At 41.2% G+C, this 25,407-nt stretch overlaps 1 protein-coding gene across 3 annotated transcripts in view; it reads left to right on the forward strand.

Annotated features, from left to right (window-relative positions):
- The first annotated feature begins 3,106 nt into the window (after window positions 1–3,106).
- The window catches only part of RTN4 (reticulon 4), a 44,586-nt gene continuing 22,285 nt past the window's right edge, over window positions 3,107–25,407 (forward strand). The window contains exons 1-3 of one of the 3 annotated variants that reach the window (XM_075204039.1): window positions 3,107–3,633; window positions 19,112–19,168; window positions 20,871–23,084. In XM_075204039.1, coding sequence (XP_075060140.1) covers window positions 3,258–3,633; window positions 19,112–19,168; window positions 20,871–23,084 — 2,647 coding nt within the window. In that variant the 5' untranslated portion in view covers window positions 3,107–3,257. The remainder of the gene's footprint in view (window positions 3,634–19,111; window positions 19,169–20,870; window positions 23,085–25,407) is intronic. The other 2 variants (XM_075204040.1, XM_075204041.1) reach the window with 2 other exon arrangements.

Below are 25,407 nucleotides of genomic sequence, written 5' to 3' on the forward strand. Positions count from 1 at the left end.
GCTGTGATACACTGTGTGTTCTGACATCTTTCTATCATAGTCAGCATTAACTTTTTCAGCAATTTGTGCTACAGTACCTCTTCTGTGAGATTGGACCAAGAAGGTCACACATGGCCCTGTCTCCGGTTCACCGGCTGTCCTTCCTTGGACCACTTTTGATAGGTACTAATTATTGCATACTGGGAACACCCTACAATACCTGTGATTTTGGAGATGCTCTGACCCAGTCATCTAGCCAGCACAATTTGACCCTTGTCAAAATCGCTTGGATTCTTACACTTGCCCATTTTTCCTGCTTCCAACACATCAACTTCAAGAACTTTCTGTTCACTTGCTGCCTAAAATATCCCACCCCTTGACAGGTGCCATAGTAACAAGATAATCAATGTTATTAACTTCACGTGTTAGTGGTTTTAATGTTGTGGCTGATCAGTGTATAATACATATTAATTGTCTCTGTAAAAAATATTTGTATACTCTGTAGGTTCTGAAGTCAGAACATGCAGATTATATCTTTTACCTACCCATCCAACAAGACACACCCCAAAACTATAGTTGCTATTACTAACGATCCCGTAACCCGTAGCACTGTGAACGTTCCATTATTCCTGGCTTACTTAGCTATCCAAGAAATATAAAACAAGAGGTTTGTATCTTGTGCTGTACTATACTGACCAAATAATTATTTGTGATTGAAGAAAAAGAATAAGTGAATTGAAATAATGCTGTGTAACCTTATTTTGTTTATTATTGTAATTTTACATTATAGATGTCCCTTTTTTTTAGAATTTAATATGAAGTTTTGTAAGTACTTAATTATTTTATGGGTGTGGGGTTATTAATATTTGTGCTATATATATATATATATATATATATATATATATATATATATATATATATATATATATATATATATATATATATATATATATATAAATATCTCAGTGATTATTCCATTGTCAGTAAGTATATATTTGTACCATTGCTCTGGTTAGTGTGGTTATTCCGGTCATTCAAGGAGACAAATATTAACATATGACATTTCCCTTAATATGTCAAGTTGAGTTGTCTTGCATTTCCAATAAGACATACCCCCTAAATGTATATCTTATTGGAAATAACGGCAGTGTTTGTCTTATTGGAAGTCATTGTCTTATTGGTTGGTATTTTCCTATGTAGTTACTTATTGATCCAGGCAGTGTGTGAACTGCTCGTACAATGTCAGGATCAGTGAGGAGCTCATGAAAAATGTCGGAGGCAAGACATGTGAGCTATAGCAATGGCTACCATCAGTGGCGGGCTGGCCCGGGGGGCAGGGGGGCATCGGCCCCCCGGGCCGCTTGGTCAGGCCGCTATTAGGGCCGGGGGGTAGGCCGACAGGCCACCCCCCCGGCTGCAAAATACAATTCTTTCCCCCGCGGCCGCATCTGATGACATCAGATGCGGCCGCGTCAGCGCACAGGCGGCCACATCACATGAAAGGGGATGCGGCCACGTCATCAATGACGCGGCCGCATCCCTTTTCATGAGATGCGGCCGCCTGTGTGCCCCCCCGGCCATGCCTCTCCCAGCCCGCGTCTGGCTACCATTGTAAAATAAAGGACACAGGCTGGATCTCTCCCAAAGCACAATTAGGATGGTGGAGATGGATGCATGTGGGCAGGGGAAGGCTGGCACATTTTAGCCTGGGGGCAAGATTCTACTCAGCAGCCTATTAGAAACCTTTTAAAGGAAAAAAATGCAGGTGGGCCAGCCCAAGGTAGCCCACTATGGGACCAGCCCAGGGGGGCACATGCCCCCCAGCCCTGCCTGCCCCTGCATGTGGGGGAATGGATAAGGGATTGATAAAAATAAATGGAAAAAACTCCTTTGTGACTTCCAATATATTTTTTATTTACAGTAAGGGGTATATTATCACATTTGCAATGTATATTCCATAAACTGTCTATTCTAAATGCCATCAGGGTTAGCTCTCAAATGTAGTCTCCCAGAATTGTACCTATTCCTGCACTGTTCCACTGTCTACTCACAACAAAGTCCATGACTAGTGGGAAATCAAGTGAAGTCAGCGGGTATATGCATCGTTTCCAAATGTCCCTAATTTCCAGGAACAGTCCAAAGCTTTAAAGATTGGTCCCTAGAAATATTGGTACTTGTTAATTATATGGGCACCACTTTAAACATGAACTCTGTCCAGCGACTCCAGCTGTCATTTGGTTATCTTAAGTATGAGCGGTACTGCTTGACATAGAGAATGAGCTGATAATGGTGACTCTCTAAAAATGATATGGATATGCAACATGTTTCAAGTGGAGCCTGTATAATTAACATGTAATACAATTTTTGTTCCATTGAAATTCTGTTTTCCAGTACTGCGCATGCCCAATACATTTCCTATTTTTCTGCAATTCTTACAATTTATTCTTATTCTTTAAACGTTAACATTTATTGAAAAAAAGTATTTAAAATTCTAAAACGTACATTGTCATGTTACATAAATATAGAATAATGGGGATTGTAGGGCTCTAAGGTCTGCCACGACTGTATCATACACAGCAGTGGCTCAGTAGCAAAGTATATCTGGGAAATATTTTGGCAGCATTGGCAGCTAAGGTCATGCCATAGACAGAACTGACGTGGTATCATCAGGACCCCAGGCATGATTGGTTATTGCAAGTCCACACATCTGTTTTTACTGGCATTAATAATTGCCACTCAGCATAACACTGTGAAGTATTGGCAGGGAACATGTTACCTAGGTAACACTGCCTTCCTCTCAGAAGCACTGAGCATGAACCCAGCAGCTACTTTGCCTTTCTCTACCGCTACTGTCAGTAATGGAATGGAATTCGCCCGGCTACTGGTTGAACCGCCTGTCTTTCGAATAAACTGGGGCGTAGCAGACCATGTCGGTGTCCATGACAACCACCTTTTCTTCTCAGGTTAGCTCTCTGATTGGCCTATCTTCCCTCGTTGCTCCCACCCTCATTGTCTTCCTAACCTATCAGTGGTAGAGAGTGCAGTCAGTGAAGATATGCCTGTTCTGCCCACTGCTGCAGCTGGTTGGCTCCTGTCCTCTAAGGTGGGGACAAACATCCCCGCCATGATTGCTGCGCCTGGCAGAGTCTGAGTCACCAGGGCGTGGCTCCCTCCCCTCCTGTATTGTTATCGCTGCTCTCAGACGGGTGGCGCACTTCTTCCCAGCCGGCATCCCACAGACAGCTCACATTGTCCCGGTCCTCATCAGACAACCCGCCATGGAGGACCAATCCTCGTACGTATCATCCAGCAACATAGGGCAGGAGGATGCTCAGGAGTCGCCGGAGCCGCAACAGCAGTACCGGGCGGCGGCGGAGGAGCCCTTAGAGAAGCGTTGGGCTGACCTGGACGACGTGTTGGACCTGACTGGAGGAGCCGGACAGTTCTCCACACCGACCTTCTCCGTCTCCTTCCCCGCCAAGCCCGCCGAGGAGGAGGAGGAGGACCGGAGGAGCTACTCGGACAGCCTGGAGCCGTCACCCGAGGACGAGGAGCCCAGCAGCATCGGCAGCAGCGTGCCCGTAGCCCCGGTCATTCCTAGCGCGCCCGAGGAAGAGCACGTCCGGCCGGCCGCACCGTACTCCGGCTCTGTGGGTAAGTCTGACACATGGCAGCCTCATGCTCCATCCCGGTGAAGGTCACCTCCCGGCGAGCAGGATGACTGGGACCGATGTATACAGACGTGGTGTCCATATAAACGTATTATACACATTGTACAGGTCAATTGTCAGTCTATAGTTACTATACAGCTGATGTGGTATCATCACTGGCTTATATAAATACCAGGTATTGTATGTTCTACTGGATGGTTGTCATATGTTTCATATTATGTTTAACGTCTATTTTACAATAAATAAGCTACAACTCCGTTCAGCTGGTCTCTATCTGTCTGCTTATGTTACCTTACTGTAAACAAACACGTTTAGAAATGAGTGCAGGATATTGATTAGTCTGCAGATCAGGTACTAGAAAAACAAGTCTTCCACATCTGGCTTCATATTCACTTTTAGATCAAATGGGCTTGTTCAGGATTAGACATGAAAGGAAGCAGCGAGGCCTGTGAATAAAATGCATCACCTCAGTATATAGCTGGATAAGGCCATGAGACAGGATCCATATCTGGTTGTATGCTCCTCCTGAGTGATTGCTGCAATTAATGCTTTGTGTCTGAGAGCTCCATCTTTGCAGATTGCTGGCTGCCCACCCTTGCCTTGTGCCTATAGCTGTCTACCTTGGCCTCCATGATTCTGTAATGGGTGGAGTGTGGTCAGTGAGTGTGCATAATAGATATTTTGATGTCGGGGTGGGGTCTGATGTGTGCCAGCTGGTTAGAGAAACCTGATTCATTGCTGAGGAAGTCATGGGTGCAGGGGCTGTGACTGGTGTCAGGCTCCCCCATCACTTCCCTCCTTTATTAATCTGTTCAATTAGTCTTCCCTGAACTTGTTCTTTGTGTCCAGTAGGTGTCTGCTGGTGTTATTATTTTATTTATATTTTGGAATGTAACATCTGGGTTAATAGCTTTAAAATGGTAAAACCTATAACTATTTCAAAAATCTATTTGCTTTTAGAAATTGAGTAAGTATGTTAAAAGATTTCAGTTTTGTTGCATGTCTTTTGGTTGTGCTCGTGCAGTGGCAGACCTTTTGTAATCTGCAGATTTAAAAACATACTGTACATTGAATACCAGGATTTATACTACAGATGCTTCAAGCTGTTCAGGGGGATACCATTTTCAACACTGGAATAACTCAATTTAGCACATGGATAATTAGTGATAGCTGAATGTACAACCTAGATGCTGATGTCCTTTTCATCTTAAAATAACTTGTTAGCTAGCAGAGTTTAAATGAAGCCTATCCATTAGTTGGTGTTCCAATTTAATTGAATGCAATTTGTTTGCTTTTGCTATTGGACATGAGGGCTAATTTAAGGCTGAGAGTAAACTCTGCGTTGCCACAAATTATGGGGAAGTAACTTGAAGCTATAGTATTATCGTGTCTGATTTACTCTGTGCTCAGTGTGTTGGTGTACATTGAATAAACTTGCTTGCATGCTGCCTTTGGTGTGCCTTCACCCGATAGATGACAATATGCCTGTATGTTATGATTGACACATAAGGTTCACTGTAGTTTTAATATGAATGCAACTGCTCCATCACAAGATCTCGAATGCCTTAGATTACAGCGTTGATGGTAAAATACAAAGAGTTCTTGTGCTTAAATGATGCCTTTTCATTTTAGTGCATTATCAAGTAGGACATGCATATCTGATTTCTCTAAACTTAGTAATTTCGTGTTTTAAGAAAATTATGAAGGAACCTGCAGTGGAGAATCATAAACAAAAGACCATTATTACATGTGTGTGTGTGTGTATATATAATTATAATACATACAGAACAGATGAACAGCTAGTCAATATTGGCTGCAAAGTTTATATGTATCTTCTATAATGTCTTTTTGTAGATCAATCCAAATGCTGGTTTGTGGGAATCATAATGTTTTGCAGTGCGGATGGGCTGTCTTCAGCTATCTCAATGAACGCCCTTGTGTTCCATCTTCCTTGAGATCATTTCATCTGTCACCAACGGTGCATCCAAAAGCACAATTTCATTACAAAGCATCCCTACTCCAAAGATCAACACTTTGCTTTCTCCTTTCCCATTTCTTATTCATTATTTAACCCTAGATGTAATATGACTTTTATAAACATCCCAGAGATAAGGAAATCCTGCTTGTGTGCAGCACCCCAGCCCCCATCTGACCCTGATTGTTAATGACAGCCAGCAGATCCAGTATTTTGTTCCTGTCAGTGGAATCTTGTACAGGCAGCTTTCAGAGCTGGCGACTCCAATTAAAACATTTCAGTCCCATATCTGTTTCCTCTTCGTTTGGAAAAGTAACCATAGGAAGAAGTGTGGAAAAGCATCTACTCCCTCCCCGCTTGTTTTACTTGGCTAATGAATGTCTATTTTAGTGTTCAAAAAGAAACCCGTGTGTCAACAAAAAAAATAATCCATAATTTGACTCCATAAATTAAAAAGCTATAGTTATACCCACCAAAACTATCACGAGTCCTGTTTTGAAGGAGTTAAGTTTGGAGTTTTTGAATGTGTGAGAGCTGGATATCTTTCAGCCACACCATTAACACCACACGCCACCAAAACAGCTCTAACCCGTTGAGACATGGAATCCACGAGACCTCTGAAGGTGCTTTCTGTAAGTTGTGAGGTAGGGCCTCTATGGTTCGGACTTGTTTTTCCAGCACATCCCACAGATGCTCGATCGGATTTAGATCTGGAGAATTTGGAGGCCAAGTCAATACCTTGAGCTCTTCGTCATGTTCCTCAGACCATTCCTGAACAATTTTTGCAGGAGGTATAATACATATAATCTCTCACAAGCTCTAAACAGAGTACATATTAGAAACCTCCCACTATATGCATAGGATTGAAAAGTGACCCCCAAGGCGTCTCTTGGGTTTTCAGTAGCAAAACTTGATATGTTGCTTAAATATAGTGTTTGTTCTTCTCTTAGTGTTGCTTGGCAACTTTTTCTAAGTATGATGTGATAAGAATAAGATTGATAGTGATCTGGAAATATAAACATCATTGCCCACTGGTGTGGGGGGAATGTGTGGCTAACTATCCATTTCTGTCCTGGTATTCAGTTTTGTCATATATCCAATTTCTGTGGAGAATGAATTGCATATATGTTTGGTTGTATAGTCAGTAGCACTGGTCAGGAGTTGGGATCCCAGTTATCAGAGGTTGTAGCAATGAAAATGTCAACTAGGGAAAAAAAACCACACTACAGGTTGAGAAAGTTTCCAAAGCGGGTACTTTAGATGGAAGCACCCCTCGAATCTACCTGTCAAATTAATAGCAAAATAAATGATATGCCCTTAAGTCTGTATTAAGTATTTAGAGACATTTGGGTCTGCTTGATTGACGTTTACATGTAGCAGGCTATACTTTGGTATAAATTTGCACATATAGGGTATTTGACCAATGTTTGACATTAAAAGGTGATAAATCATACATTGACAAATGTTAAGGTACCCTAGTCAATGAAATAACAGCTGTTTCTTAGTATGTCTCCTAGTAATCCACATAGCAGAAACACGGCTGCTGTGAAAATGGCTCTTCTGACAAATAGCCTGTGACTGTAAGTGGCCAACGTTGTCTGTTTTACCTTAACAAGGCTTATAGCTGTGGAATGCTGTAATGTTATTGGCTCATGGCCCATGGAGCAATTGGGTAGGGATATTGTTTTGGCTGCTGCAAAGATCGATAATACACAAACATAACTTCCCTTCCTTTATTCAGCTGTAAGATGTGCTTATTTTGCAGTGTCAATATTGCAGTACCTTTTTTGTGCTCTATCAGCTTTCTGGTTATGTGTAACTGAATATGACCTCTTTTTTTTCCAAATTCATTTGATGCTGTCTCCAAGTGAACAATTTAGCTAATGAGTTGGCAAAGTGAAGGGCTGAACTTTAGAAGGCCCAGCATCTATTGGTTACTCCTGGGAGCCTGTATACATGTCAGTAATCTTAGAACGCTCTAGATCAATTATAAAAACAGTTAATGCAAACGTTAATTTCTCACACATTTCTTTTAAAAGTGAAGTCATCCCCTATAGCAGAATGAAGTCTCAAAGTGGCATGGTCACTAAATTATTTTTGTTTTCAAATAAAGTGGACTGTCTATTTTCAATGCTTTTCATGTAATGAAGTGACAGACAAATGAGTCTCACAATAGGACTCTGCCATGCGGCCTGAGAGCCGTCTGCACATCAGGGTGGCCATGTTGGATGAGGTCTAGCCGTTCGGCTCTCGGCCTGAGCAGCTGGACCACTTTGTCATGGCTGGGGCCCGTTAGTGCAATGAGCATATGATTGTACACAGAGGCTGATAGCGGTCCTCTTCTAACATCATTTACCAAAATACCTGACATTTTGATTTTGGTAGACTCATTATTGGGCATTGCAACTATTTTGGTGCCATGCGCTGCAATATCAAACCAATCATAATCTAAATTGCAGAGTATGGGCTCATTAATGGCTGCATTGCTGACAGTTGAAACTGTAAAACTTTAGCAATCTATTACTTTCCAATGAGGATAATTTAATCTTAAGTGTACATTTTACAACTGTGTCCATTTAGCCCTAACTTTTACATGCGATCGATGGTCCGATAGCTCGGTCCATGGACTTGCTTACACACTAGCCTTGTTTTAGACGATAAAGGGAAGAGCGGACGTCCCTTTAGCGACTCTTTACAGCCATGTTGTCGTGAGCAATGATTGCAATTTCGTACACACTGAAGCAACATCGGTCGGAAGTTTATACACACTACACAACGGAAACGATATTGGAACAAAAATATTAAACTGTACGACCAACCAAATGAGGCGACAATCGTCCATTTGGGCAGACTTTCGACCATCGTGTCACTGCACACACTGACCCGACTTTTGAACGAGCTGTTGTATGTCGGCTGGTTGAGCCGATTATTGGACAAAAACCCTGTAGTGTGTACCTAGCTTAAGATGACGCTTATGTGGCAGATCCCAACCATGCATATCTCTCCTATATACAGCTGTGTATAATGGGCTAAACTAATAATTATGATGGGGGACTATCGTAGTCCATGTCTTTGAGAACAAGGTATATTATATTTCAGAATTCTCATTGGAGTCTGGTAAATCTGTCACACACATAGTAAGTGGACCTAGTGATTATACAATTTCCCCATCTGACTGTCAAGAGGGCAGATTTGCTCTGAAATCTTCCCCGTTGAGGCCTACAGAGCTCCCCTAGGCTAATGTAATACAAGGTCTATTTTGAAACTGAGTTTTTCCATTCATGTTTAAAATTACATCTCTGGCTTCAGGTTTCCAGTGTATGTACAGGCATGTACATTAACTAGACATGCTAACTACTACGACATGGGATGCAAAAGTGCTGCAGTATCTTCTTCTTATTTGGCTGACCAGTATCTTGTCTTATTTACACTCTACATTTTTAGCACAATCTCTCAGAACAGAAGTTAAAGCAATAAAGAATGTTCTAATGAGCATAAAATGTCCATATTCTGAATTATTTTTATGTTCATTAACCTTTTATGTATTATAACTCAATGGACATTAAACCAAAAATACATGTTACACTTTTATTATAAAGACTCATAAATTCATAAATGTGTTTGTGGTTATTTTAGTATAAAATATATTTCTCTTTATTAGCCATTCAGGTGCATAATTGTACTCTCCAGTGTCACGCAGCAACATTGGAAGGTTGCTCTTTTTGATTAGAAACTCTGCATTCATAGTAAATGATTGGGAGTGAAGGAGAAATGCTTCTTCCTGTTGCTTCAGCTCAGACGCACGCAGGGTTAGAGTTTCTCCTTAACTGTGATATCTCAGTCCCACTTCTTTCAGAAAATCATGGGAAATACAAAGTTTTGGCTTATTCCAAAAAGCATTCCTTAAATGGCCCAGACACGATTATTGACAACTTTTTAAAAAGTAGTTCAGAAATTTAGTTTTCACACCAAGCGATACTCCACTTTGGAACTGAACTTGCCTGTGGTGTGTAGCAGGTGCCTGCAATATAAAAATCACTCATGAAAAGCGCTTGAATAGAGAAATGGACTCATTCACCTGTGTCACTGTGTGTAGTGTAATGAACATGCATAAAAGAAAGGAAGTCAGGCAGATGATTGCTCCAAGCAAAAGGAGAATGTCAAGGCTACAAATCAGTCACCAGGGACCTTGATGTTTCTAGTGTACATAGCGTTGTTAGGGAATTTAAGGCCCATGACACTGTAGCAACACTCCCTGGATGTGGTAGCAAGAGAGAAATTTATTGACGATCAAGCTCATTTGAGGATTGTTCAACTGATGGAGAAATCTCCTTAATCTATTGCCAGAAAGATACAAGCTGCCCTTTAGCTGACAAACTCTCTGAAAAGGAAGAACCAGGAGGCCCCACTGCTGAGCGAGACATAAGCGTTACTGAAGTTTGGATTCTTTGTGTGTGTTTTGGAAAATTCCTTCTGGGTGAATGACTTGTGGATAGATCAAACCAAATTAGAGCTTCTTGGTAAAAGACATCATCCCTATGTTTACAGAAAGCAAAATGAAGCTTTTAAAGGAAAGAACACTTCCTTACATTCACTTGTTCAGTGATGTGAAAGCTGGGTCTCTGTCCATGGTCTTGGGTCTTTCAGCAGGACCATGATTCCGAAAACACTGCAGAAAGTGTCAAGGCATGGTTCAAGACAAGACGCTGGACTGTTCTGAAGTGACCAACAAGTCCAGACCTAAAGCCCATAGAGTACCTGTCGAGAGCTCTGAAAACAGCAGTTGGGAGAAGGCAGCTTTCAAGTCTGGACAAACGGGAACAGTTTGCACAAGAAGAGTAGACCAGACCTCTAGCATAGAGGTGCAGGAAGCTCATCCTTGGCTGTAGGAAGCGATTGAGTGCAGTTGTTAGCCAAAAGCTGTTGTGAAATCTAAGTTTAGGGTGTGTCAATAAATGTTAATGACCTTTCTTATAAATCTTCTGATTTTAAAAGGGATCTACAACATTTAATATCAAAACCAAAGGTCCTGTAATAGTAACAGTGAGAATGTGGAGACCAAATACAGTTGTTAACTTCACCTGTTTACAGGAAGCTGTGTTTGAACGTTTCTTCAATTGTGTCAATATTTTTGGCCATGACTGTACAACTTTCAAGAACTTTGCAGTCCCCAAGGTATATTGTAAGAAACTGCTACTACTATTACATGGTGACAAGTAAGGTGAAGAGGACCAGGCTCCTGAGAGCTTTAAATCTAGTGGGGTTGGGGGTACAATTGAACACAGTGTGACAATGGTTGGAGTCTGGTGTATGATGAGAATGCGTTAAGAGCAAAAAAAGGGGGGGTGGGTGTCCTCTGAGCGTGTTTTTGTTTGTTTGTTTTTTGTTTTTTTGCACTTGGGGTAAATTTATCGAGATGCAGGTTTGAAAAATGGAGATGTTGCCTATAGCAACCAATCGGATTCTAACTGTCATTTTGTAGTGTACTAAATAATTAAACTAGAATCCTGGTTGCTATATGCAACATCTTCATATTTCAACCCTGCCAAGAATTCGCAGCTTGATAAATTTACACCTTTGGAGATAATCTGATAGGACATAATAGGGCATCCCATGAGTACCTCCAATCTACTTAGAGGATATATCCTTAACATGGTTTTCCTTTATTTCCCATCAGCATCACTTATGAATACTGTTTAAAATGGAACTTAATCTGAAATATTCTGTGATCATAGTCTGCTCCTGAGAAATATTCTTGTTGCAGAATGAACTGAGGAAATGAAATTCCAGTACAGGTCTGCAGAGGATCTAACAAAGGCTTCGTACACACTCTAAAGTTAGCTGATCATGTTGGGAAGTGTCCATACTTTTATGGCAGAACAAAGCAACATTGTTTTCTGATTGTAATTAGAATATTATGTAATGGGGAGGTTACATTGTCTTGCGTAGCTGCCATCAGCAGCTGCACAGGGCTATAATTACTAGTAGATGTTTCTAATGAGTTTGTTTGTAAAAGGGAAGACTGAAGCTGGTCAGCTTTCTTTAGCTTGTTATATGAAACATTTTACCAAATGTCTACTTATTTTACTCGGCAAGAAGAGAGGTCCAGCTACAAATGTTTTATGGTTTTTTTTTTTTTTTAAAAAGACGTTTTTGGTAGCTGCTCGATACGGTTTTATTGGTAATTATAGGTAACACTTCAAGCAACCAATTAATATGCAATACTGCTGTGTGGCTGCATGAACTTGGTTGGCATCAACCTGTGACTCATTGAATTGTATAAAGCCTTTAAGTTGCTGCTTCCAATCTAGATGGTATTGCTTAGGTTGTATGGAACAATCATTTAAACCTACCTCTTTCAGACTTTACCTGGTGCTTTCTGATCTCCGCCTACAAACTTCTTTCTGATCAGATGACCAGGACAAATGTTAAACGTAATGGACCCTCAGTGCAGGATATTGATTACAGCTGATTTGATGGCGTCTGCCGCTATCTGGGGGGCTGCACTCGACACCCTTCATTGATTGTTGATACATTTTTAAATTTGCATACAACTTCCATGTAACACTGACTGTTACACCAGGGAGGCCAGTAGGGTCCTGTGAGAAATCTTATCCAGGGGGAGTTTCTGCCACTGCAGTCCACAAAAGCTATCGGAGAGCCTGTGAGCTGCTTATGGGCTGTCACTTACTGGATTACACACGCGGACCTTTTATACTATGGTGACTCCTGTTTGATTACTCAGCCACATGTTTCTGTCAATGATTTAGTGCTTGCAGTTCTGAGAACACTTTTATCTTTTCCCAAAAGTAGTGAGTGGTAGAGAAACTTTTTTTATCTTTAATTCCCCTTGGTATGTGCCAGTGCGCTGCTACATGAAGTGACAAACTTAATTTGATCTATCATAGCTGCTTTTTAGAAGATAGTGAGGCACAATACACACCTATATAAACATTTTCATGTCCCAGTTCTTTGGACAGCAGTGTTCATATTTATGTTTTGATATCCCATTTATCCTCCTTCATGCTCATCGGCCATAGATCCAAATGAAACATTTCTTACAATAGACTATTTGAAGATCATAACTGGGATTAATCATTCTGCAATGATTAGCCAAATCTGTGTTCTCCAAGTCCTATAGGAAGTGACTACAAACTAGAGATGGGCGGGTCCGGTTCTCCGAGAACCGAACCCACCCGAACTTTGGGTATCCGAGTACCGAGCTGAGCAGCTCGGTACTCTCCCGCCAATTCCGAATCCAAATCGAGGCCGAACGTCATTGTGACGTCGTCGGATCTCGGGACTCGGTTCTCGCGATACTTCAACTTTATAAATACACGCCTCCACAGCAATCCATCGCCATTTGACAGAGGGAGAGAGCAGGGTGTAGTCATAGGCTAATTAGAGCAGGGACAGAGAAAGAATACAATATTGTTCTTGCAATTGCTCTAACCAAAATCGCTAGTGCAGAGAGGAGGATAGAGGTTTATTATTTTTTCTTCATATTTGGCACTCCCCAGCGCTTTTGGGTTGTCCCCCATAATTGTGCATTAATATTTCTGGCTGTCAAAAGTCATATCTGTCAGCAGTATCTACTCAATAAATGTTAGCACTCCTCAGTGTTTTTGGGGTGTCCTCTCTAATTGTGCATTAATATTTCTGGCTGTCAAAAGTCATATCTGTCAGCAGTATCTACTCAATAATTTTAAGCACTCCTCAGTGTTTTTGGGGTGTCCTCTCTAATTGTGCATTAATATTTCTGGCTGTCAAAAGTCATATCTGTCAGCAGTATCTACTCAATAATTTTAAGCACTCCTCAGTGTTTTTGGGGTGTCCTCTCTAATTGTGCATTAATATTTCTGGCTGTCAAAAGTCATATCTGTCAGCAGTATCTACTCAATAAATTTTAGCACTCCTCTGTGTTTTTGGGGTGTCCTCCCTAATTGTGCATTAATATTTCTGGCTGTCAAAAGTCATATCTGTCAGCAGTATCTACTCAATAAATGTTAGCACTCCTCAGTGTTTTTGGGGTGTCCTCTCTAATTGTGCATTAATATTTCTGGCTGTCAAAAGTCATATCTGTCAGCAGTATCTACTCAATAAATGTTAGCACTCCTCAGTGTTTTTGGGGTGTCCTCTCTAATTGTGCATTAATATTTCTGGCTGTCAAAAGTCATATCTGTCAGCAGTATCTACTCAATAATTTTAAGCACTCCTCAGTGTTTTTGGGGTGTCCTCTCTAATTGTGCATTAATATTTCTGGCTGTCAAAAGTCATATCTGTCAGCAGTATCTACTCAATAATTTTAAGCACTCCTCAGTGTTTTTGGGGTGTCCTCTCTAATTGTGCATTAATATTTCTGGCTGTCAAAAGTCATATCTGTCAGCAGTATCTACTCAATAAATTTTAGCACTCCTCTGTGTTTTTGGGGTGTCCTCCCTAATTGTGCATTAATATTTCTGGCTGTCAAAAGTCATATCTGTCAGCAGTATCTACTCAATAAATGTTAGCACTCCTCAGTGTTTTTGGGGTGTCCTCTCTAATTGTGCATTAATATTTCTGGCTGTCAAAAGTCATATCTGTCAGCAGTATCTACTCAATAATTTTAAGCACTCCTCAGTGTTTTTGGGGTGTCCTCTCTAATTGTGCATTAATATTTCTGGCTGTCAAAAGTCATATCTGTCAGCAGTATCTACTCAATAATTTTAAGCACTCCTCAGTGTTTTTGGGGTGTCCTCTCTAATTGTGCATTAATATTTCTGGCTGTCAAAAGTCATATCTGTCAGCAGTATCTACTCAATAAATTTTAGCACTCCTCTGTGTTTTTGGGGTGTCCTCCCTAATTGTGCATTAATATTTCTGGCTGTCAAAAGTCATATCTGTCAGCAGTATCTACTCAATAATTTTAAGCACTCCTCAGTGTTTTTGGGGTGTCCTCTCTAATTGTGCATTAATATTTCTGGCTGTCAAAAGTCATATCTGTCAGCAGTATCTACTCAATAAATTTTAGCACTCCTCAGTGTTTTTGGGGTGTCCTCCCTAATTGTGCATTAATATTTCTGGCTGTCAAAAGTCATATCTGTCAGCAGTATCTACGCAATGGATTCAAAGCAGTCCACATATGATCTAAATGAGCAACCAGGTTCTGTCACCAGTCCTGATGTTAGTGTTCCCAGTACGTCATCTGGCCAAGGCGATGTCAAACAACAGAGTGTTTTCAAATTAGTGCAAAAAACAAAAACCAAAAAAAAATTTACTGTATTGAAGCGAAAACGAAGTGTAACTGAGCAAAAGTTAAGTGACGATAAAAAAAAAATTGCAAGCATGCCATTCTACACACGCAGTGGCAAAGAGAGAATGAGGCCTTCACCTTTGGCTATTAGTGGCAGATCCCAAAAAGTTACCCAGCCTACAATTGGTGCACAACTACTGTTACGCGTCAAAGCTGAGCTGCAAGATACCAGTGAGGCATTACAGGAGAATATTTGCTCTGATTCACAAATGACAACAATCCCTGTGGAGAGTCCATCCAACAGTGGGATGTCTAATCGTGAGCATTCTGCTGATGTGTGCCTTAATAGCCCGAGTGTAGCCGGTGATACCCAAATTGAGGATGCCACTTTGGAATTAGAAGAGGATGAGGGGGAGATTTGTGTAGGCGACGAGGGCGCTAATGAGGATGTTGATGAGGATGAGGTTGTTTGTGTAAGTCCTGCACCAGTGGCAGCAGTTCTGGCACGTGACAAGAAAAAGGCCATTGTCATGCCTGGGCATAAAACAAAAAAATCCACTTCTTATGTGTGGAATTATTTCTACCCAAATCCAGACAACAATTGTATAGCCATTTGTAGTGTATGTGAAGCCACAGTCAGTCGAGGGAGGGACCTTAACCATCTTGGAACCTCGTCTATGTTACGCCATTTAACGAGAGTTCATGGCAAAGTGTTGGGAAAAGCTGAAAGTTCTTCCCAAAAGAATACAAGCACTCCCTCATCAGCTAAGACCCTCCGCTCACCGACATACCGACGGCCACAAAATACACCCACCACACCATCCTCATCAATATCCTCAGTAGCGCTCGGAGTTAGCCCGGCATCCCACTTAAGGCTGGATGACTCCGGCACTATTATTGATTCCTCTGAAGAAAGCGTTAGTCCTGCTGCTGCTGTTGCTGCTGCTGGGGGTGAATCGTCATCCCAGAGGCAGGTGAATAAAATGAGCAGTCCTACATTTCAGCAATTAACTGTGAAACAATCCTTTGCGAGGGGAAGCAAATATGACAGCAGTCACCCAGTCGCCAAGCGAATCACAGACGCCATGGCTGCAATGTTAGTGTTAGATCTGCGTCCAATCTCCACCATAAACGCAGCTGGTTTTTCACAGTTAATTGAGGTTTTGTGTCCGCGTTACAGAATTCCATCGCGACACCATTTCTCCCGTAAAGCTATTCCACAACTATACCAAAAAGTGTGTAAAAATGTAGAGATTGCGCTGAAAAATGCCATTCTGCCCACTGTTCACTTAACCACAGATATGTGGACAAGTGGAAGTGGCCAAACCAAAGACTATATGACTGTGACAGCCCACTGGGTTGGTCATTCACCTTCACCAGCAGGAACAGCAGCAGCATGTACACCACTACGTAACATTTGTCACAGGCAGGCCACTCTTTGTATCACCGGCTTCACTAACAGGCATACGGCTGACAATTTGTTACGCAAACTGAGAGATGTGATTGATGCATGGCTTATACCACTCGGACTCTCCCCAGGGTATGTCATTTCAGATAACGCCAACAATATAGTGCGAGCATTACAGCTGGGTGATTTCCAACATATTCCCTGTTTTGCTCACACCATCAACTTGGTGGTGCAGAGCTTCCTACGAAACAACCGTGAGGTGCAGGAGATGCTTTCGGTGGCCCGTAAAATTTCAGGCCATTTCAGGCATTCAGCCACAGCATGTAGGAGATTACAGCAGCTCCAAGAGCAGTTTAACTTGCCCTGCCACCAACTTAAGCAAGAGGTGGTAACTCGGTGGAATTCCACCCTGTACATGCTTCAGAGGATGGAGGAACAGCGCAAAGCCATCCAAGCATATTGCACAAGTCATGACATTGGGAAAGGAGGGGGGATGTATTTCACTCTTGCACAGTGGGGAATCCTTTCAGTGCTGTGCAAGGTGCTGAAACCATTTGAAGTTGTGACATGTGAGGTCAGTGCAGACTCTGCTAGTTTGAGCCAAGTCATTCCTTTAATTAGACTATTGGAAAAGCAGCTTGAGAAAATGAAGGAGGAGCTGAAAGCAAGCAATTCAGCAAAGTATGTTGGCCTTGTCGATCAAGTACTTAATTCGCTTCACAATGATCCTCGAGTTATTAAGATCTTGAACTCGGATCAGTACGTTTTGGCCACTGTGCTTGATCCAAGGTTTAAAACCTACATTGAGTCTTTACTTGTAAATGAGCGAGATGTGAACTTTTGCAAGGAGCTATTGCTCAGCAAGTTGGCCGCTGAACTGGGCCTCGGCTTGACGACGTGTCCTCCTTCACTTTCTCAAGCTGTTGCTCGTAAAAAATTAAATTTCCAAAAAAGAAGCAGGGAAGACACAGGGGGCAGACGAGAACAATTTAACATCTGGGCTGGTTTGAAGGATTTTTCAAAAAAAAGTGTCACTTTGCCCATAAGTCCATCCAATATGAGTATAAACATGCAAAGGATGGTGGAGGATTACTTTCAAGAGGTAGTTGATATGGAAATGTCAGACAGTCCCTTTCCTTACTGGGAAGAAAAGCAAGCTATTTGGAAACCCATGTACAAACTTGCTTTGCAATACCTAAGCTGCCCACCCTCCAGTGTGTACTCTGAACGAGTGTTCAGCACAGCAGGGAACTTAGTCAGTGATCGCCGTAGAAGGTTACTTCCCAAAAATGTGGAGAAAATGATGTTTATAAAAATGAACTACATCTTCCACGAGGAAGGCCTTCACCATCCAAGACATGCAAGCACTGACTGTTCTCTAATGGCGGATTCAAGCGGCGATGAATTGATAGTCTGTGATGATGACGATAACACTGATGAGGGTGAGGATGAAGCTGAAGATGATGCCGATAACATCTTTTTAAAACTTTCTATGTAAGTGTAGGGTGCAATCTACCCCCAAAGAGGAAAGGGACTTGTGGCATTTCCATATCACATACCATCTTGAAAGGCTGCTGTTAGGGCAATTTATCCTTAAGGGTAGGGTGTCATAGACAGAGTGACCCTAAACTGGCTTTGTCCATTTTTCATAATATTGTACAGTCTATAATGGCTGAATTTTTTAGTATTTTATACAAGTGGAGGGGGGCCTAGAGAGACAGAAACCAAACTGGCTTTCTCCATGTCAATTAATATTGTACAGTCTATAATGGCTGAATTTTTTAGTATTTTATACAAGTGGAGGGGGGCCTAGAGAGACAGAAACCAAACTGGCTTTCTCCATGTCAATTAATATTGTACAGTCTATAATGGCTGAATTTTTTAGTATTTTATACAAGTGGAGGGGGGCCTAGAGAGACAGAAACCAAACTGGCTTTCTCCATGTCAATTAATATTGTACAGTCTATAATGGCTGAATTTTTGGGTATTTTATACAAGTGGAGGGGGGCCTTGAGAGACAGAAACCAAACTGGCTTTCTCCATGTCAATTAATATTGTACAGTCTATAATGGCTGAATTTTTTGGTATTTTATACAAGTGGAGGGGGGCCTTGAGAGACAGAAACCAAACTGGCTTTTTCCATTTCTTTACATATTTAACTATAAGTGTAGGGTGTAATATACATTCAAAGACGATGGCTGCATTGCCAATATGCATAGATGGAGAGGAAGACAATCTGTTTTGTGTGTAGAATAGGCCTACCAACGAAGAATTAAACTGTTTTTTGGGATGATTTATTACCTCAACAATTAGATTACTTGTCTCTAAAACAGTTGGAGCACTAAATTGGGTTAATTTAGGCCCAAAAACATGGATTTTCCCAAAAAATAGCAAAACAAAACCAAACAAAACCAAAACCAAAACCAAAACACGCAATGGAGGTTTTGCAAAACCAAAACCAAAACACGACGGTAATCCAGATCCAAAACCGAATCCAAAACCAAAACACGGGGGTCAGTGACCATCTCTACTACAAACTAAAATGTTTCTCCTCCCAGCAGTCCAGGCAGAAGGCTGCTGCTTGTCATTCGGCTGCACACCAATGTGGCTCAGCTTATGCCAGTGATCAGGAAGGGGCGTGGTGTTCGTTTTCATAGGTACAGGCCCTGTGCCTGGTTTTAGGGAAAGCTTATTACACACTATTGCCAGCTTCTATAAACTGCCTGACAAATTGGTTAAACCCTGCTCTTTGTCCTATAATCTATTAATTATGATGTTTTGTATGTTTATTGCATGTCACTTAGTGGCTGTATTTCTGCTGAGGTCTTGTTGTATTTGTTTTTCAGATGTGAACCTTTTTCCTCTTCCTGCTTCATCTGCTCCCCTGGTGCACTCCTCTGCAGGCAAGTTCTCTCTGCTCTACTATACTGTCACTGCTTTATCTCTTCCTCTGTAACTCTCGTTTTCTAGACTAGCTCAGCTCGTCTGTCTGCGCTCTCGGCTGTACGCTTAGTCCTCAATCTTATATCATACTGAGTAGGGAAAACTATTGGAATGTTCCCTTCACCTCGGGCTGACATGTTGGTATGTTGTAGAGGATGGCGACTTGGTCTCTTTCCTTGGATATCACAGCTCTGAGAAGGACACGGAGGTACATTAAATGTTTCCGCTGAAGAAAGGATCAGTGTCCATTATGGTCACACGTAGGTGGCCATATATGACCAGAACTGGCTACTTGGCTCCTGTATCGATGACACCTTTTTAGTGTGGGTAGAAAATATTCGCACCCTCATTCCAATAGCAGTCACCTCTACTCTCCACTTGCCAGGAATGATTATCAGGCTCCTTTTGAATCCACATAATATCTGCATAGTAACTGGCTTTTATACTGCAGTGCATGGACACTAGAAGAGGCTACTACAGTGTCTTTCACTTAGAATACTTGCCAGAAGTCTGCTGTATGTAGGAACCACACCCCCATGTTTTAGCTCAAGGGTTGGAATCCGTAACACTGTATGCTCAGTGAGCAGTAACATTTTTGAAGTGATTGTATTATAACCATCACTGATAAGTGCTTATGCCAAAAAGGAAGTTAAAATGGAAAAAGTATATCAATGAAATAAACACATGGCAGCTGCCTTTTGAGATTCTGGCCTTATATTATCAGTATCTAGCCAGTTTGAAGTGTTGCATGCACACAGTTAAGGCAGCCATGTTTTTGGGTTGAACCAATATTGCGTACTTAGCCAATCGATTCATTTGGAGCTAGTGACATCAGCAAGGCCGAGGCACTAGTTCCTAGTGAATTGATAGGCTCCATATTGTTCATCCTGCCAAAAGATAGTCTCTTTTCTGACAAGGTGAAATGCTTTAAGCCTCAGGTATAGATAACCTTAGCTATGTGTTGTATTCCAGACATTGTGTACAGCATGCTTTCTCAATAGAGCAATACACACAAATATACTAACGTGCATTTACAATGTTACAAACCTATATTTTTATAATTTAGGAAGACAAGATCAGATCTCTGTTAAAGTAAGGTTATCTATTACATAGAAAGATTAGCTTGGACAAGGAATTAACTTTAGAGTGCAGTTAAAGCAGCTGTTTGATATAATATATTAAAGGCTGTGCTTATATTGAGGTGAAAAAAATGTTACCTTAAATAACTAGTTTGTTGTAGCCTAAATAAATCTCCGTGATGTGGCACCCCTCTGCAGCATGTTACCGTGTCAGGCCAGAGATGCTTCCCCAACACAGCTGATCCCAAGTCAGTGACATCTTGGAAGTTTCTTTACAGCATTGTATGGATGGATTGATTCATACATAAAAGGAGATCAAGTAGTTCAAATGAGTTAATTCATATTAACCTGTATTATACCCCATTAGGACACTTCTAAAGATGTGTGGAAGAGCTTTTTAATGTTCCAGGTGATGTGATGAACGTTAAAAATAAGTTCATCTTCTACCTTTCCATAAACTGTCTAATTTTACATCACTAAACACCGAGTTTGCTTGAACTAATCTTGTATCTGTTGCTGTTTCTTCCAAGTAATTTTGCTTCTGTCTGCTACTGATATCTTTCCTTTCTGTTGGTCGTCACAGACAATGTAATGGATTTGCAGCGGTCTTCTAGCATTGTGCCGGCTGGCCAAGAGGAGCTTTCATCTATGCTGCTTGGGTCTACTTCCCTTCCTCCTCTGTTTCCTCTATCTGCTGATTATTCTAAAGATCACGCAATCACTGTTGCTTTTCCTGCTGACTCCACCCCACCAGAAGCTTTGCAGCACACCATTAGTGATGTGTTTACAGTATCAAGGACCATAGAAGACTCGTCTGTATCAGGAAGGTTGGTTACTGAGACTGACTACTCTGGAGTAGCAGGCTACAAGCACACTCCAGTTTTGGGTGACATAAAGGAAGACTTGATATTTTCTGAAAGGGGTCATGCTGTTGAACACCCCACATCTCAATCTGAGACTGTATCTGGAGACTACACGAAAGTATACACACAGTCTGCTAAGGAGATGTTTTCTGGAATGCTAAAATCTGTGGGACCACCTCATGAGGAGTTTTCAGATATCAAAGAAGGTCTGGATGAACAGTATGTTGACTTCAAGCCATTCGTGGGCACACGGGCATATGAAATGGAGTATGAACCTAAGTATGTGGCTGTTGACCTTAAAAGTAATATTAGTGCTTTGAATTTTGAAACCATAGTGAAGTCAGAGGAAAAAGATAGCGAAGAAAACGAAATAGACCTGTCTGACGATATTTCTCCAGTGTCACCTGAGGCTGTCTCAGATTCCTCAAATTATGAACTATTTGCTCCTTTACAACAGACCATTCCTTTGGCATTTGAAAGGAGTCAAGTTTCTTGGAACAAGACCGACGAAGAGAAGAAGATTGAAGAAATTGAGACTCGCTCAGCTTCTCACTTAGGTTCAAATATTGCAACGGTTAACCCATTCTTTGAGCATGTTGACCAAGAAGGAGATTATGTCACAACTCGGAGTGTATCTGAAAACACTGCTAGTCAGGTGGCAAACAAACCAGAAGGGCTTACTCCAGATATTGTGCAAGAGGCATATGAAAGTGAAGTCTACGAGTCTGGCATACCAAAGCTCAGTTATGAACCGAAAATCGATCTGGTGCAGACTGCTGCTAAGGTCTTGGTGGAGAATGTTAGTCCTACAATGCAAAACACACCTCTATTTGAAGATTCAGAGTCTGTCTCTTCACCAGTTTTGCCTGATATTGTCATGGAAGCACCTATAATATCAGCCCCTGTAGGTTTGAGCACTATGGCCCCTCATCCTGATGTTTCTCCAGTAGGACATGTGACCCTGATCAGCGAGGAGAAGATAAAGTTTGAATCTGAGAAACCACCTTCTTATGAAGAAGCTACTAATAAAGTAAGCTTGCAAGATCAGCATGCCGATCTGAAGCCTATGAAGAAGTCCCCAGTTGAAGAACCTGAAAAACCCTACATATCCATAGCATGTGACCTGATCAAGGAAACCATACCGGAACAGTTGGCAGCCGATTTCTCAAAGGCGCTTAAGAGTGAGTTTGACTCACAATTTACTCCACAGTTTGATGAGAGCTCTCCAGAGTCTGAACACAGTGAACCCTCCTACAGACACTGGGAGGCAGAGGTCATCTCAAGGGAAGCAACTGCAGCTGTTGTAGGCACTGTTAAGGTACAAGACTTTACCCCAGGAAAGAAACTCGAAAATATTCCAAAGTGGAAAGAGCTTCCTTCCAGCAAAGCCTACCTAGAGTCCTATCAGCCTGGATCTTACCTCTCTGACGATACTGATATTTTAGCATATGAACCAATTATACAAAGTTCCAAAACTGGAGTCCAACAAACGTCCAATCAAGAGAAGCCTTTGCAAATGGAAGCATTTGGAAAAGCTGTCTTTTCTGAAGATGTGACCCACGTTACAGAGCCTGCGCACTTTGAAAAGTCATCCACAATTGCATTTGCAGATGAGATCGTTTCCAAACCTCCCAGAGATGAGCAGCTAGACGTTAAGGAAGTTAAACCACAGGAGGACCATACTCTGAAAGATCAGCCCAAGATAAAGGAAGATGTATATAAACAGGATAAAATAAAAGAGGACATTCAAAGTTCCGATAAGGTGGTTCATATTAAGAAAGAAGGATTTGAACAGTTGACTGACGAATCTGTTTCCCAGCCTCTGCCACCTGCAAAGGACCTAAATATCGACACTCCGTCCAGTAAAGAAAAGAATGGAGGCAAAGACCCTTCACCTTCTGCTCCTTCGGTCTCTTGCATTTCCAAGACTTCAGGTAACTTGTGTAGTAGTCTGCATGCTACGCCTTATTTTCTTTTCTCCCCCCCCCCCCCCCCCCCCTTCTTTCTTTTTTTTGATTGTACTGTCGCTTTTCTACCTTATTTTCCCCCTGTTTTAAAACCTGTTTGTGCTGTAAATCTGTATGGACCAAAATCCTTTCCAGTGTAGATAAGTTAGACTTTGCTTTTACTGTTTTCAAGCAGATCCCAAGGGAGAACAGTTGTCTCTGATGGAGAGTGAGTATTTGTCTCTGAAGGCGAACTATAAACAGGGGACTGTCTCGTTGTCCAGGGGCGTGATAACGGTCATGTGCAGTTTTTCCAAATCAGTGTCCAGCGGTGTCAGGCGACTAACTACTTTCATTGTCTGTGTGCCACACTTCATGTTCATACAATAGATGGGTTGCGAGCAAAAGACAAACTTCCAGCACAATTAAATAGTAGTTTTCCATAGTACTATTTCTATCAAGTACGATTACTGTTTAGGAGAGATTTGTCTTTCTTTTTAATATTTTCATGGCTTGTATAATGTCTTGAATGATCAGTGGTAAATTTATATGAAATGTAAGTCCCCTTTGGATATTTTTAATTTTATTTTTTATTTTTTTATTACATTTTAGATGGAGGGACACAATGGCCCCAATTTGGTGTAATTTGGAAATAAGTGCCTGCCTAACATTTACTTTTGATGGGAGAAATGTGGGCACTCTGTGGATTTAGATTAAAAACAGATGGTGGTTTTGCAAAGTATGCAGTGATATATAGTATCTATATAACTATATGCCCAAATTGGGGTTTGTTGACTTTTTGTGGCAAGTACATATTTTTTTTGGGTGTCTGCCAGCTGGAAATATATTAAAATGGCCCATGTTTTGAGTATAATTGGAATTGTCTTTCAAGAAATGCATCTTAAAATATTAATGCATATCAAAGCTAGCATACCAGCTGGATGCTGTACGCAGAACAATGCTTTGGTTAGTTTTACAAATGACTTCAGCAATTTTGGGGTTGGACACTGCACCAGTATTTGGCTCATGTAGTGTTATGCATGGATATGGTGCCACCTGCTGTTCAGCAAGGGAAACTTCAGCTTTCAACATTTTACTGGTGGTACAATTTGTGTGCAAGTAAAATGTCTAGATATGGCAGGCCTAACACAACTGTAAAAAGCTGAGGAAATATATACTGTGTGCTATATTCCTGTTTGTAGACAATACTCAGCTAAAATACCAATTGTGGCTCTACATAATCATATAAGCTACAAAATTATCAAACCAGTTGTTTAAATTTTGCATGAAGACGAACAATTCCGAGCCACTAATACAGGGAATAACTCTTGCATTAAAGATGAACACGTTTTCACAGCAATCTTCAGTACAGTGCTACCACTGTACATAAATACTGTGTCTCTGTAAACTTAGTGGTGAAGAGTGTGGAAAATTGAGTGTAAAATCAGGGAATGGAACAGTGGGAACATTGTACAGGCCATGAATTATTTTAACTGGGGAATTTCACTGGTTTTACTCTTCAAAAATAGTTTGAGTAAAAAATGTTTTAAGTATGTTAGAAATTGGCCTGATTTAAAACAAAGGTATAAATGTACACTTCAGACAGGCGAAGGGGGATCCCATTCTTCTAAGGCATGCGTCTCTGGAACCATGCCTTGTGCAGCACGGACCTTCTGGATTAATTGATCTTTCACTGATATTTATTCTCTTTTAGAATGATTTTAAATGTGAAAAGATTGCTTGAAACTAAAGTTAGGAAGGTGTCTGTGGGACTCTTCTAATCTCCCCACCCCAGATGTAAGATTAAGACATGGCTTGGGGTGTACTTGTGGCAATGCATCTCACTTGGGGCTTATGTACTCATTGCTCAATAAGATATAATGGAGTTCTGTGGGAGAGTTCGCTAACTCCTGAATGCAGCAGACAATGTCCAACCTGATGGAAATACTTGTAAGCAAATAGTCTGTACACAAACTTTATAAAAGTCCTCGGACTATCGGCACCCAGGCCTGTTCATAAGGTTTCAATAATGCCTTAAGGTCTTAGGTGTTGGCTTGTCGGATAAAGTTATGTCACGTGGCAATAAAACCTATGAAAACGTAACTGCTGCAATAAAAGCCAAAATTGGACCATAGGTTTCCTTATGTTATTCTACCATATTGAATATAACAACAGTTTTAACTATGGGGGTCATCAACCCAGATAACTGGCAAAAACAAGACAGATGGGGGGCATTGGATGCACTGGTCTGATATGTCCTGTTTAATATGCCTAGCTCAACATGGCTTTGTCATCACTCTGGTATGAACAG

The sequence above is a fragment of the Mixophyes fleayi genome, chromosome 3, assembly GCF_038048845.1.
Source record: "Mixophyes fleayi isolate aMixFle1 chromosome 3, aMixFle1.hap1, whole genome shotgun sequence".
Classification (NCBI taxonomy): domain Eukaryota; kingdom Metazoa; phylum Chordata; class Amphibia; order Anura; family Limnodynastidae; genus Mixophyes; species Mixophyes fleayi.